The sequence below is a fragment of the Podarcis erhardii genome, assembly GCF_964252035.2.
Source record: "Podarcis erhardii genome assembly, chromosome: 12".
Taxonomy (NCBI): Eukaryota; Metazoa; Chordata; class Lepidosauria; order Squamata; family Lacertidae; genus Podarcis; species Podarcis erhardii.
The window spans coordinates 4150943-4163868 of NC_138513.1; the positions used below are offsets into that span (position 1 = coordinate 4150943).

At 50.6% G+C, this 12926-nt stretch overlaps 1 protein-coding gene across 1 annotated transcript in view; it reads right to left on the reverse strand.

Moving 5' to 3' along the window:
- PTH1R (parathyroid hormone 1 receptor) overlaps nt 1-12926 on the reverse strand; it is a 130953-nt gene that overhangs the window by 7443 nt on the left and 110584 nt on the right. The window contains exons 8-9 of the mRNA XM_081834415.1: nt 7730-7790; nt 7044-7110 (exon numbers count right to left, since the gene is read on the reverse strand). Of these exons, the coding sequence (XP_081690541.1) occupies nt 7044-7110; nt 7730-7790 (128 nt within the window). The remainder of the gene's footprint in view (nt 1-7043; nt 7111-7729; nt 7791-12926) is intronic.

The following is a 12926-nucleotide window of genomic DNA, read 5'->3' on the forward strand; positions in this document are numbered from 1 at the left end:
AATCTCGTTTGTTAAGAAAATTCCCAAATTTGGATCGACGGCGACTCTGATTCATTTCTCTAAGGTTGTCTATCTCAAAGTTTTTATGTGTTTATATGCCTATCGCACTTTTAAACTTAAAATCCATTGTGGTATATTGTTTCAAATGTTTGTTTTGCTATTGGGATTGTAGTTCCATTTGTGTTTCTCAAGCTGGTCTCAGACCATAATAAATTTCATGTTTCAAGTCATCTTGGCTGTTCCAGCCTCTGGGCCAACCAACATCTGCCATCCCATCATCCCATCTCTTCATCCAGCCAGAGTCCTTGAAATGTACCGTATTTTTTGCTCTATAGGATGCACCTTTTTCCCCTCCAAAAATTAAGGGGAAATGTGTGTGCATCTTATGGAGCGAATGCAGGCTCCTTGGCTTCAGCGATAGCAATGTGAAGCCTCTAAAGTGCAGAGGGAGCGCACCAACCCCTCTCGCTCTCCAGCCTTCAGGGATAGCCGCCTGAAGCCTTTGGAGTGCAGCGGTACCTCGCACTGTGCTCCGAAGGCTTCGGGTTCCTTTTGCTGAAGCCGGGAGAGCAAGACTCTCCTGGCTTCAGCAGAGAGGGAGAACTGCGCGGCGCCCCTTCAGCCAAGCGGGAGGAGAAATGGAAGGGGCTCCATTTCTCCTGCCGCTTCGCTGAAGGGGCGCTAAGCAGAGAGGGGGAGAATTTTTTCTCCCCTGTTCTCCCCCTCCTATAGTCTGGTGCGTCCTATAGAGGGAAAAATATGGTAACTTTACTCAGCCCATTTTCACTGAACCTGCCAGAACCCTCCTTGTACCTTATCTAGAGTCATTTCCCCCCCCCCCTTTAACAGCCAGCGTTAAGGTCTTCCTAAACTGGTCCTTGTCAGGCTGCACTTTGCACGTGTGACATGAGCCTCCCTGAGTTTTACAGAAATTCCACGTGTTCATCATACAACTTGAAAATCTGGGAGACTGGTTTGGAAAAGGTGGATAGCACAAGCTTTGTCTCCCTCTTTCATTATTCTAGAAATCAGGAAGCTGAATGCTGGTTGATTCGGGACAGATAAAGTCCTCCTTCACTCGGCGCATAGTTAAACTATGGAACTCATCTCCACAGGAAACTGTCACGGCCACCAACTTAGATGGAATAGAGAGCTATTGATGGTTACTAAGCCAGGATGACTATACCTCCACAGTTGGAAGCAGCAATGCCACTTCCGCCATTCGGAGGAGGTGGAGTTGCGGGCTTCACGGCCCCGCCTCCGCCCCTGGCCCCTGCGCGATTGGGGGGATTTCCAGCTGTGTCACCCCCTGACCAGCCAATCGGCTGGCTCTGGGGCCGTGGCCTGCCCTATTTAAGGCAGGACGTGACCGGGGATCTCCCTCTTTGCTGCCCGCCAGCTGTTCCTGCTTTCCCCACCCTTCTGCCCAATAAGGTTTTCGTTCCTTGACCTTGCAATGGACCTCGGTTGGTCGCCATTGAGGGGCTTGGTAGGAATTTTTTCCACTTGGCAAATTGGCACCAGCCACTTGGTTTTCACCTGCCTCGTAGCAAATCGTCACAACTTTCTGGGTATTGGCGGTTAGGCATTGGTATTGCTCTGTAGATGGAAAGAGGGGAGGTAGCGCCATCACCTGCCCCACATATTGAAGGATATTCCGTTAAAGCATTCTGGGGGGCGTGGCCTTGTCCGAAGCCTGGGGAGGTGAGGGCCTAAGGCACCCCCCCTATTGGTGACCCTGGGGGAGTTCCTAGTTGATGTGCATCAGCAGGACTCCCCCTGTTGTTGTTGTTTAGTCGTTTAGTCATGTCTGACTCTTCGTGACCCCATGGACCAGAGCACGCCAGGCACCCTTGTCCTCCACTGGCTCCCGCAGTTTGGTCAAACTTATGCTGGTAGCTTCGAGAACACTGTCCAACCACCTCGTCTTCTGTCATCCCCTTCTCCTCGTGCCCTCCATCGTTCCCAATATCAGGGTCTTTTCCAGTGAGTCTTCTCTTCTCATGAGGTGGCCAAAGTCTTGGAGCCTCAGCTTCAGGATCTGTCCTTCCAGTGAGCACTCAGGGCTGATTTCCTTCAGAATGGATAGGTTTGATCTTCTTGCAGTCCATGGGACTCTCAAGAGTCTCCTCCAGCACCATAATTCAAAAGCATCCATTCTTCAGCGATCAGCCTTCTTTATGGACCAGCTCTCGCTTCCATACATCACTACTGGGAAAACCAGAGCTTGAACTATACAGACCTTTGTTGGCAAGGTGATGTCTCTGCTTTTTAAGATGCTGTCTAGGTTTGTCATTGCTTTTCTCCAAAGAAGCTGGGGTCTTTTAACTCCCCCTACTGGTGGTTAACCCTTCCTGGACTTCAAGCAAATGGGCTGAAGTTGGATATGGTCGGTTAGGACCAATGCCTAAGTCAATACCTCTCATCGCCTGTAACCAACAAAGTTGTGGCCTTATTTAGCCCATTGACCTTAATAATTGTGTCATTATTTCCACTGGAAGGGGTTGGGAACTCGCCACGCAATGCTTCTTAATACTAGCTTCCAGAAACCACAGGAGAGGAGAGGGCTCTTCTGTTCGAATCCTGCTAGTGCGTTCCCCCAGGCACCTGGGGGTTGGCCACTGTGAGAACAGGGTGCTGGGCAAGACGGGCCGCTGGCCTGATCCTGCAGGCCTTTCTTATGTTCTGACTTTCTTCATCGGTCTGTTTCCTTGCTGGAAATCACTGGGCTGGATTTTCCTTGGCGCGAGGAGGTGCCAACAGCCCGGACCACACAAGGATGCTTCGAAATCCAGGCAGGGTGGAAGAGACGGGACGACAACAGAGGAATCTGGCAGGATTAGTGCGGTGAAGTGCCAGGGCCCACAAGCCTTTCCAATTTATGGTCCAATGAAGAGGAGACAATGATTTAGGCAATCGCAGCAGCCAGAATAATAGTGGCAAGAAATTGGAAGAATGAAATCTTACCAACAATTACAGAGTGGCAAACTCTCGTGATAGAATACCTGCAACTAGCAAAACTAACTGGAAAAATTAGAGGAGTGTCAAACCAGAAGATATATAGGAAATGGAAAATATTTAAGGAATACTTAAAAATGTATTGTACGAATAATAAGATACTTGCAGAAAGAGAGCGATACTGTTAACCAAGAATGAATATAAAATATATTAGTGGATCATATATACATGTATAAGACAGAATAATAGGATTCTGTGCAAAGAATAGAGATAATACAGGTAGTATAATGAGAACTATTGGAAGTTACATATTTTAATTTGTCATGTAAGTGTAATAGATTGTACTTTTTAATGTTTGCTCCTTTATCTTTTCTTAATTTATTGTTTCTATATAAATTTTCTGTTTTATATGTTATGTAACTCATGTATATTTGTCTATGTGAAAAATAATGAAGATTTTCTTTTAAAAAAAGAAAAGGAAAAAAAAGAAGAGAAGACAATGATTTAGATGGGATGAAGGGTTGATGTTCTTCAGAGAAAATCCCAGAGCAGTGGACCATTTTTGCAAATGTTCCTATTCAGTGTTTGAGCTGTGGTCCACCTAGTGTTTAGACTCTTTGGTAGCCTTGACTTAGGGCTGTTATAGGTCTAGAATTTCCCGGACTTATCTAGGATTCATCTGTCAGAAACAGCGTCCCGGCGGATTTTCAGAAAATCAGTAAAAATGTCTGGGAAAACCCATGCCAGAAGTATTGATTTTTTTGGCAAATTTCCTAAAAAAAAAAAAAAATAGCTCGAAAACATTTGGGGGGGAGATTTTGCAAACCTGCCGTGACCTCTCTTTCCTGTCAAGTTTTGTTTTGTTTCCTTTTGTTTTCGGGGTGCCCCGGGGTGGGGAAGGGAGGGGGAGAATTCTTTTGCAGTAGAGCAGAGAAAACCGCGGCTGAGGTTTGTCTGTGTCAAAGCCGAAAAGGCTTCCTTGGAGAGAGAGAAAGAAAGAAAGAAAGAAAGAAAGAAAGAAAGAAAGAAAGAAAGAAAGAAAGAAAGAAAGATCGAGATCGGCTGTTCTGCACTCGGAATACATTACAGAAATGAGTGCAAGATGTTTGGATTGCTGTTGGCGCAGACGTTCTTAGATGCACTTTTGCTATCGGGGCTTCTGTCCGATCTGGAGTGAGCGAGAGACAGACAGACAGACAGACAGAGAAGGCACACGAGAGGAGAGAGGGCTGGAGGTCATTGGAGAGGGGGGAATATTGCTCTGGTCCCAGGTGCAAAGCCTTTTGGCTAACAGGCAGCTGTGAATGGGAGGCATCTGCTGCTGACTGATGGTCCTTCTGAAAATAAAGCTTCTCTAGTCCATGGGTAAAGCAATGACAAACCTAGACAGCATCTTAAAAAGCAGAGATATCACCTTGCCAAAAAAGGTCCGTATAGTAAAAGCTATGGCTTTCCCAGTAGTAGTACTACTAGTAGTAGTAGTAGAAGAAGAAGAAGAAGAAGAAGAAGAAGAAGAAGAGTTTGGATTTGATATCCCGCTTTATTACTACCCGAAGGAGTCTCAAAGCGGCTAACATTCTCCTTTCCCTTCCTCCCCCACAACCAACACTCTGTGAGGTGAGTGGGGCTGAGAGACTTCAAAGAAGTGTGACTAGTCCTAGGTCACCCAGCAGCTGCATATGGAGGAGCAGGGAAGCGAACCCAGTTCACCAGGTTACAAGTTTACCACTCTTAACCACTACACCACACTGGCTCTAGTAGTGATGTATGGAAGTGGGAGCTGGTCCATAAAGAAGTCTGATCGCCGAAGAATTGATGCTTTTGAATTCTGGTGCTGGAGGAGACTCTTGAGAGTCCCATGGACTGCAAGAAGACCCAACCTCTCCATTCTGAAGGAAACCAGCCCTGAGTGCTTACTGGAAGGACAGATCCTGAAGCTGAGGCTCCAGTACTTTAGCCACCTCAAGAGAAGAGAAGACTCCCTGGAAAAGACCCTGATGTTGGGAAAGATGGAGGGCACAAGGAGAAGGGGATGACAGAGGACGAGATGGTTGGACAGTGTTCTCGAAGCTACCAACATGAGTTTGACCAAACTGCGGGAGGCAGTGGAAGACAGAAGTGCCTGACGTGCTCTGGTCCAGAGGGTCACAGAGAGTCCGACACGACTAAACGACTAAACAACAACAAAGTCCATGGGTAGGCAAACTAAGGCCTGGGGGCACGATCCGGCACAATTGCCTTCTAAATCTGACCTGCAGACGGTCCGGGAATCAGCGTGCTTTTACATGAGTAGAACGTGTCCTTTTATTTAAAATGCTTAAAATGGGTTATTTGTGGGGCATAGGAATTCGTTCATTTTTTCTTCTTCAAAATATAGTCCGGCCCCCCACAAGGTGTGAGGGACAGTGGACCCGCCCCCTGCTGAAAAAGTTTGCTGACCCCTGCTCTGGTCTAAGGTTACCAGACGTCCCCATTTCCCGGGGATAGTCCCCGGATTTACAAATCAGTCCCCTGACAAAACCCATCTATTTGATAGGAAGTTGAAAAGTGTCCTGGATTCATTGAAAAAAAATCCGGTAACTTTACTCTAGTCCTCATGGTCTAGAGCAGCCTTTCTCAACTTGTGGGTCCCCAGATGTTGTTGGACTACAACTCCCATCACCCCTAGCTGAGGGATGATGGGAGTTGTAGTCCAACAACATCTGGGGACCCACAGGTTGAGAACCGCTGGTCTAGAGTGATTTAAGAACAGAAGAAGAGTGTGCTGGGTCAGGCCGATGGCCCATCTAGTCCAGCATTCTCTTCACACAGTCACATGCCTATAGGAAACCCTGTGGGTCCAGTGACTGGTCTTTAGAAACATTTCCACCTTTGACTTTGGAAGCCGTTGATAGCTCTCTGCCCTCTGAACTTGTCCAATGCTCTTTTAAAGCCATTGAAGGTGTTGGTCACCACTTCCCCTTGTGGCAGAGAGTTCCACAGTTTAACTACCTGCTGTTTGAAGAAGTCTATTTCCCCCCTCTGTCCCAAATCTTCCAATGTTCAGCTTCGTAGGATGTTCAAATGTTCTAATGTTACGAGAGAAGGAGAAAAACTTCCCCTTTTTCCATGCTGTGCAAAATTGTATAAACTTCTATCATGTCGCCTCATACTTGCCTAATGTTATTACAGTGGTACCTCGGGTTGAGTACTTAATTCATTCTGGAGGTCTGTTCTTAACCTGAAACTGTTCTTAACCTGAAGCACCACTTTAGCTAATGGAGCCTCCTCCTGCTGCCGTGCCGCCGGAGCACGATTTCTGTTATTATCCTGAAGCAAAGTTCTTAACCCAAAGTACTATTTCTGGGTTAGCAGAGTCTGTAACCTGAAGCGTATGTAACCTGAAGCGTATGTAACCCGAGGTACCACTGTAATGCATAATGGTAATAATAATAATAATAATAATAATAATAATAATAATAATAGATTGAAAGCATAGTTCAGTGAAAGTGACTCTTAAAGAGGAAGATGGAATATTTGTCAAAGACAGTGGTATCTTGGTTCTCAAACGCCTTGGTACTCAAACGCCTTGGTTCCCAAACACCGAAAACCCCGAAGTAAGTGTTCCGGCTTTTGAACTTTTGTTGGAAGCCGAATATCCGATGCTGCTGTTGGCTATTGTTTTCAGGGTGCCTGAACCAATCAGAAGCTGTGCCTTGGTTTTTGAAACTTTCGTTTGACTTCCGGAACGGATTAAGTTTGGCGCTTTTGTAATCCGTTTTGCATTACCTTCTATGGGAAAGCGCGTCTTGGTTTTGGAACGCTTTGGTTTCGGAACGGACTTCCGGAACGGATTAAGTTTGAGAACCAAGGTACCACTGTACCTGGCTCAAAAGTGCATCATTTTAATAAGCAGAAACCATGGTGAACGCTTAGAAGAACATTGCAAACTCAATAACTAATGATATAATAATAAAGAAGAAGAAGAAGAATTTCACACTGTTCCTGGCTGCATCCTGCTCCCACCCTGTTTGCTCTTGAGCCCCCCCCCCGGACTAAGAGTCTCCCCTTCTCCTTCTCTCTCGACCCCAGTCTTCTCGACTTACCATGACAGCTATGAGGATAGGCACCTGAATAACCCATTTGAAGTAGCCAGCACTTAAATCCCAGCACCTGGGGAGGAAAGAGGGACGCCGTCAAGGCCAAAGTGAGAGTCAGGGCATTTTGGCCCCTGAGGCGAACCACAAAATGGTGCCCCCCACCCTCTGCCAGGGAAGAAGGAGTAAGTGAAGATTGACTTCAAGAACAAGAGAGGTATCAAAATCTACACTGAGTTCTGCTGCCCCATTGATTCTGCCGCCCGAGGCACTTGCCTCTTGGGTGAGCCGGCCCCAGGGCTGGATTTAGGTTTGATGAGGCCCTGAGCTACTGAAGGTAATGGGGCCCTATATATGTCCAGCTGCCCTTCATCAACAACACTGTTTTTGTGTTGAATATATGATTAAAAATACATTAAAATGCCACACATTAAAAGCTTCCCTAAACAGGGCTGCCTTTAGATGTCTTCTAAAAGTCTGGTGATTGTTGTTCTCTTTGACATCTGCTGGGAGGGTGTTCCACAGGGCGGGCGCCACCACCGAGAAGGCCCTCTGCCTGGTTCCCTGTAGCTTGGCTTCTCGCAGGGAGGGAACTGCCAGAAGGCCCTTGGCGCTGGACCTCAGTGTCCAGGCAGAAGAGCTGGGATAGAACCCCGGACTCTTTAAGAAAGGGAAAGAGTAGCTTATAGACTTACTCTGTGTCTGCAAACGTCGCCCTTAACGTCGCCCAGAATGTAACAAACACAACAGGGAGCCCTGGAAGAGAAAAGGAAAGGAGGCAGGTGAAAATGGGGAATTATAGTGTCACTTTGCAGGAACATAGGAAGCTGCCTTATATTGAGTCAGATCATAGGGTCCATCTAGTTCAGTAGTTTGACGTGTTTTCATTTTGTGTGGAACTAAACGGCTCAGGGTCACAATAGCAAAGGGATGGCCCCTCCCCGTATGAACCTACCTGGACCCTGAAACCCTCATCTGTGACCCTCCTTTGTGCGCCTCCTCCACGAGAGGCCCAGAGGGCGGCAACACGAGAACAGGGCCTTTTCTGTGGTGGCTCCCCATTGGGGGAATGCTCTTCCAAGGGAGGTTCGCCTGACGCCTTTGTTTCATATCTTCCGGTGCCAGGTGAAAACGTTCCTCCAGTGGTGTAGCATGGGTTGCAGGCACCCAGGCCAGGCAAACCACTGGTACCACTGGGAGCGACCCACCCTCAAAGCCAAAACTGAAGCACAAAACTGCATAGTCCTCCCTCATTGCCCTTGCTCTTCCTGTCCCTCTGCTGACATGACACCTCCCCCTTAGTTGTGTAAGCTCCTTGGGGCAGAGACCTGGAGGATTTCCGTTTGCTGCTGCTTACACAAATGTATTTTTACATTCTCCATTAAAATGTTAAAAGTTAAATAAACTGAAATATGCTCAGAGTCGCAAAGTGATTTCATGCTCTTTATTCAGCTCATAGTGGTGAGGAGGAATGAATGAATGTCCCCTCAAAGTATCTGCTTTATATACATTATTTACACAATGGGCTGCACACGATTGGCTAATTCCAGGATTCTACTGTACGCCAATCAGGTTGTGGATTCACTTCTATCTGGAGCATGATTGGGTGGTTCCTGCTAACCAATCATACTGCTGCATTGTTCTAGGACCAATCAGACTGCTGCATTCTGAATCCTATTGTTCTAGGACCAATCAGACTGCTGCCTTTTGGAGCCTATTGTTCTAGGACCAATCAGACTGCTGCAGTTTGGATCCTATTCAACTCAGTACATAACACCCCTCCCCTCTAAGTTCCAGTCCTGCCCGGAAGGTCGCATTCATAGTCCTCAAGGTACGCCGGTGGCCTACGTGTGCGTTGCGGCCTGGGGTGTTCCCTGGTCCGGGGTTCAGGTTCTGGCTCGTGTTCCAAGGATGGGGCTGTTTGGTCTGGCGCAACCGGCTCGCTCAGTCGTGGTTCTGGTTCCGGTGTCCTTTCGGCCTCGCGGGTCCTCTCTGTATTTACTGATTCTGCCTCTCCTGCTTGCCCCTGCTGCTCTATGGGCCTCACTGCCCCACTGTTCCCTTGGGACTCCTCTGACCTGTCCTCCTCCTCCTGGTTTTCTCCCGGGAATCGTCGCCGTATCTGGTCGCAGTGGCGGCGCCAGCATTGCCCCCCATCTGTTAGCACCTCGTACGACACAGGGCCCGTGACCCTGGTGACTGTGGCAGGTACCCATGCAGGGCCTGCCCCAAAATTCTTTGCGTACACTGGGTCCTGGGCCTCGAAGGTCCGGGGGTTCCTGCCTTCCCCCACCACTACCTCATCCTGAGCTCTATCGGGGTGAAGGCGGTCCAATCTGATTGCAAGGCGCCGACCCATTAGTAGTTCAGCGGGGCTCCGGCCAGTCGTTGAGCTGGGGGTGCTGTGCTGTGCTAGAAGGAATGTGGCAAGGCGGTACTCCCAATCCCCTTGCGTCATGCGGCGAAGGGTGTCCTTGGTGGTCCGCACCATGCGTTCTGCTTGGCCATTGGTGGCAGGGTGGAATGGCGCCGAACGGATGTGGCGGATGGCGTTCTGCACTGTGAAGGTTTGAAATTCTCCTGATGTAAATGCAGTCCCGTTGTCTGAGACGAGAGTGTCAGGGAGCCCGTGGGTTGCAAACAGCCTGCGTAGTACCCGGATGGCTGCGGACGTAGAAGTGGACGGTACCAGTGCGACTTCCAGCCATTTGGTGTAGGAGTCCACCACTATGAAGAATGTTTTCCCCTGAAAGGGGCCAGCGAAGTCCACATGCAGGCGTGACCATGGTGCTCGGGCGGACTCCCAGGACTGGACTGGGGCCCTTGGGGGATCTGGGTGGGATTCCTGGCAGGCCTGGCAGTGTTTGACCCAGGCCTCTATCTCTCCGTCGATCCCCGGCCACCACACATAACTCCTGGCAAGGGCCTTCATTCTTACTACCCCTGGGTGTGTCTCGTGTAGGGCTGTGAGGACCCTTTTGCGGAGGGGCTGGGGAACAACGACCCTGCTTCCCCATAACAGGCACCCCTTGTGGGCTGACAGTTCATGTTTGCGGGTTGTGTAGCCGGCGAATTCTGGCCCGGGGCTGCGGCTGGGCCATCCCCTCCACACCCAGTCCAGGACCCGGGAGATGACCCTATCTTTCTTGGAATGGTGTGCAACTTCTTGTGCCTGAATGGGGCGGTCAGGAAGCAGCTCCAGGCTCATAACCTCTTGTGCAGGTGCTGGGTCGGGGCCTGTTTCCGGTAGTGGTAGCCTGCTGAGGGCGTCTGCATGGCCCATCGCCTTTCCAGGGCGGTGCATCAGTGCATACTGGTAGCTGGCAAGGAAAATTGACCACCTGAGGACGCGAGGAGACAGCACTTGGGGGGTCTGCTTTTCGGGGGCAAACAAGCCAAGCAACGGCTTGTGGTCAGTCACCACGGTGAAGGGCCGCCCGTACAAGAAATCATGGAATTTTTTTACTCCCTTCACGATTGCCAGACCCTCCTTGTCGATTTGCGAGTAGTTCCGCTCGGTTTCGTTGAGTGTCTGGGAAAAGCATGCTACCGGTACCTCTCTTCCATCCGGGAGTTGGTGTCCCAGGACAGCGCCGATGCCATAGGGCGAGGCGTCGCATGCTAGCACCACCGGCAGCCTCTCGTCGAAGTGTGCCAAGACCGAGTTTGAGACAAGCAAGTCCTTGACTGCCTGGAATGCGGCCTCCTGGCGCTGGCCCCACACCCAAGGGGCCCGCTTGTCCAGGAGTCTGTGTAGGGGCTCCGCTACCGCCGCCTTGTGGGGAAGGAAGGAATGGTAAAAGTTCAATAATCCCAAGAAGGCCTGAAGTTCAGTCTTGTTCTTGGGCGCTGGGGCATCACAAATGGCCCGTACCTTGTCCCCAGTCGGGTGAACCCCTTCTGCATCCACCATAAATCCCAGAAAGTCCACTTGAGGCACTCCTAGTAGACATTTTTCCCGCTTCACCTTGAGACCCGCCATCTGGAAACGGTGCAGAACAGTGCGGAGGCGGTCCTCAAACTCCTCTGGTGTGGGCCCGGCAATCAACACATCATCAAAGAAGGGGGTGACACCAGGAATCCCTTTAAGGAGAGAGTCCATTAGATTCTGGAATATGCCTGGTGCCACGCTGACCCCGAATTGCAGCCGCTTTACCCTGAACGCTCCTCTGTGCGTCACAATCGTCTGTGCCTCTGCTGTGGCCTCATCTACTGGCAGCTGTTGATATGCTTGGGCCAAGTCCAGCTTGCCAAAAATTTTCGACCCAGCCAGGGTGGCAAGGACATGGCTGACCACTGGCACTGGGTATGCATGGGCCATGAGGGCCTTGTTTATGGTACATTTGTAGTCTGCGCAGATGCGGACCGAACCATTAGGCTTGACGGGTGTGACGATTGGGGTTTCCCAGGGGGCATTAGGCACCGGCTCCAGCACTCCTTGCTCCACGAGTCGGTCCAATTCCTCGTCTATACGGGGTTTCAGGGCGAATGGGACCCGGCGGGCCTTGAGCCTGACTGGTCGTACTGCGGGGTCAAGCTGTAGAGCAATGGGGGGGCCCGTATACTGTCCCAATTTCCCATCGAAAACCCCCGGAAACTCCTTGCATATGGCGTCCACGTCCACTTGTAAGCTCATGTGGTTCACCCCGGTGATGGCTAGTCCCAGTGGTCCAAACCATGCCAACCCCAGTAAGCTAATGTAGGGGCCCTTGACCACAAGCAAGTCCAGTTGCCGCGTCCGCCCTCGGTATTGCACCCTGAAGGTCCCCACCCCCATTGTGGGGACCTTACGTTTCTGGAAGTCCCGGAGGGTGAATGGGGCCGGCCTGAGTTTGGGACCCCCAGTAGGACACAGTTTCCTTAAGGTCCTTGCCGAGATTATGGATAGAGTTGAACCCGTGTCAAGCTCCATGCGGCATGGGGCCCCCTCTATCTGTACCTCTACATAAATTTTCTCTACGTTGGGGTGGGGCAACTGGTATACCTGGAAGTCTGTGAGCTCCGTCGAGTTGCCTTGGTGCGTTGGGCCCCGGGACCTGGGGCTCTTGGATTGGTCATCTGATGCCTGGCTTCGGGTGGGCCGAGCCCGACACACCCGGGCGATGTGTCCCAATTTTCTGCACTGCCTGCACTCTGCGTTGCGGAAACGGCAGGTCCTCCTCTCGTGACTTCCTCCACAGCTTGCGCAGTTCCCTCCTTCTCGTCAAGGCAGCTGTGGTATGTGGGCTGCTTGAGTGCGCTGCTGTACTCGGTGCACCTCCTCCCTGTCGGATCCCGAGTCGTTGGTGAGGTCTTCGTGGTGGACCCTCGGTTGGGACGGCTGGCTCAGCCGTGCCTCTTGCGTCGACCTCTCAGCAGCTTCCGTTGCCAGGGCCTCCTCCAGAGCGACCTGGAACGTTAGGTTCTTCTTAGCGTAGAGGCGTCGTTGCAGCTTCTCATCCTTCAGGCCACCGACGAGGCGGTCACGAAGCATGTTCTCCAGCTCTGAGAAGTTGCAGAACCGGGCAGCTTGGCGGAGAGAGGTCACAAACCCAGTTATGGTTTCCCCAGGGGCTTGCCGCTTTGCGTAGAAGGCATTTCGACGAGCCACCACTGAGGGCTGTGGCGAAAAGTGCCCCTTCAGCTGTTCCATTATTGTTTTGTATGGAACAGTAGCGACGTCTTCAGGCGCAAGGAGAGCCCGGGCGATTTCAAATGTCTCCTCTCCGCAGACGCTGAAGAATATTGCCCTCTTCTTGGCGTCTTCTTCATCGGTGACCCCTTTGGCTTCTAGGAGGAAGGTGAAACGGGAGGCGTACGCTTCCCAGTCTCCAGATGCTGGGTTGAATGGCGAGAAGCTGCTGTCAGTTGCCATTCTGAGTTCCTTGTGTCCCGGAGCTGAAGCCTGGATAC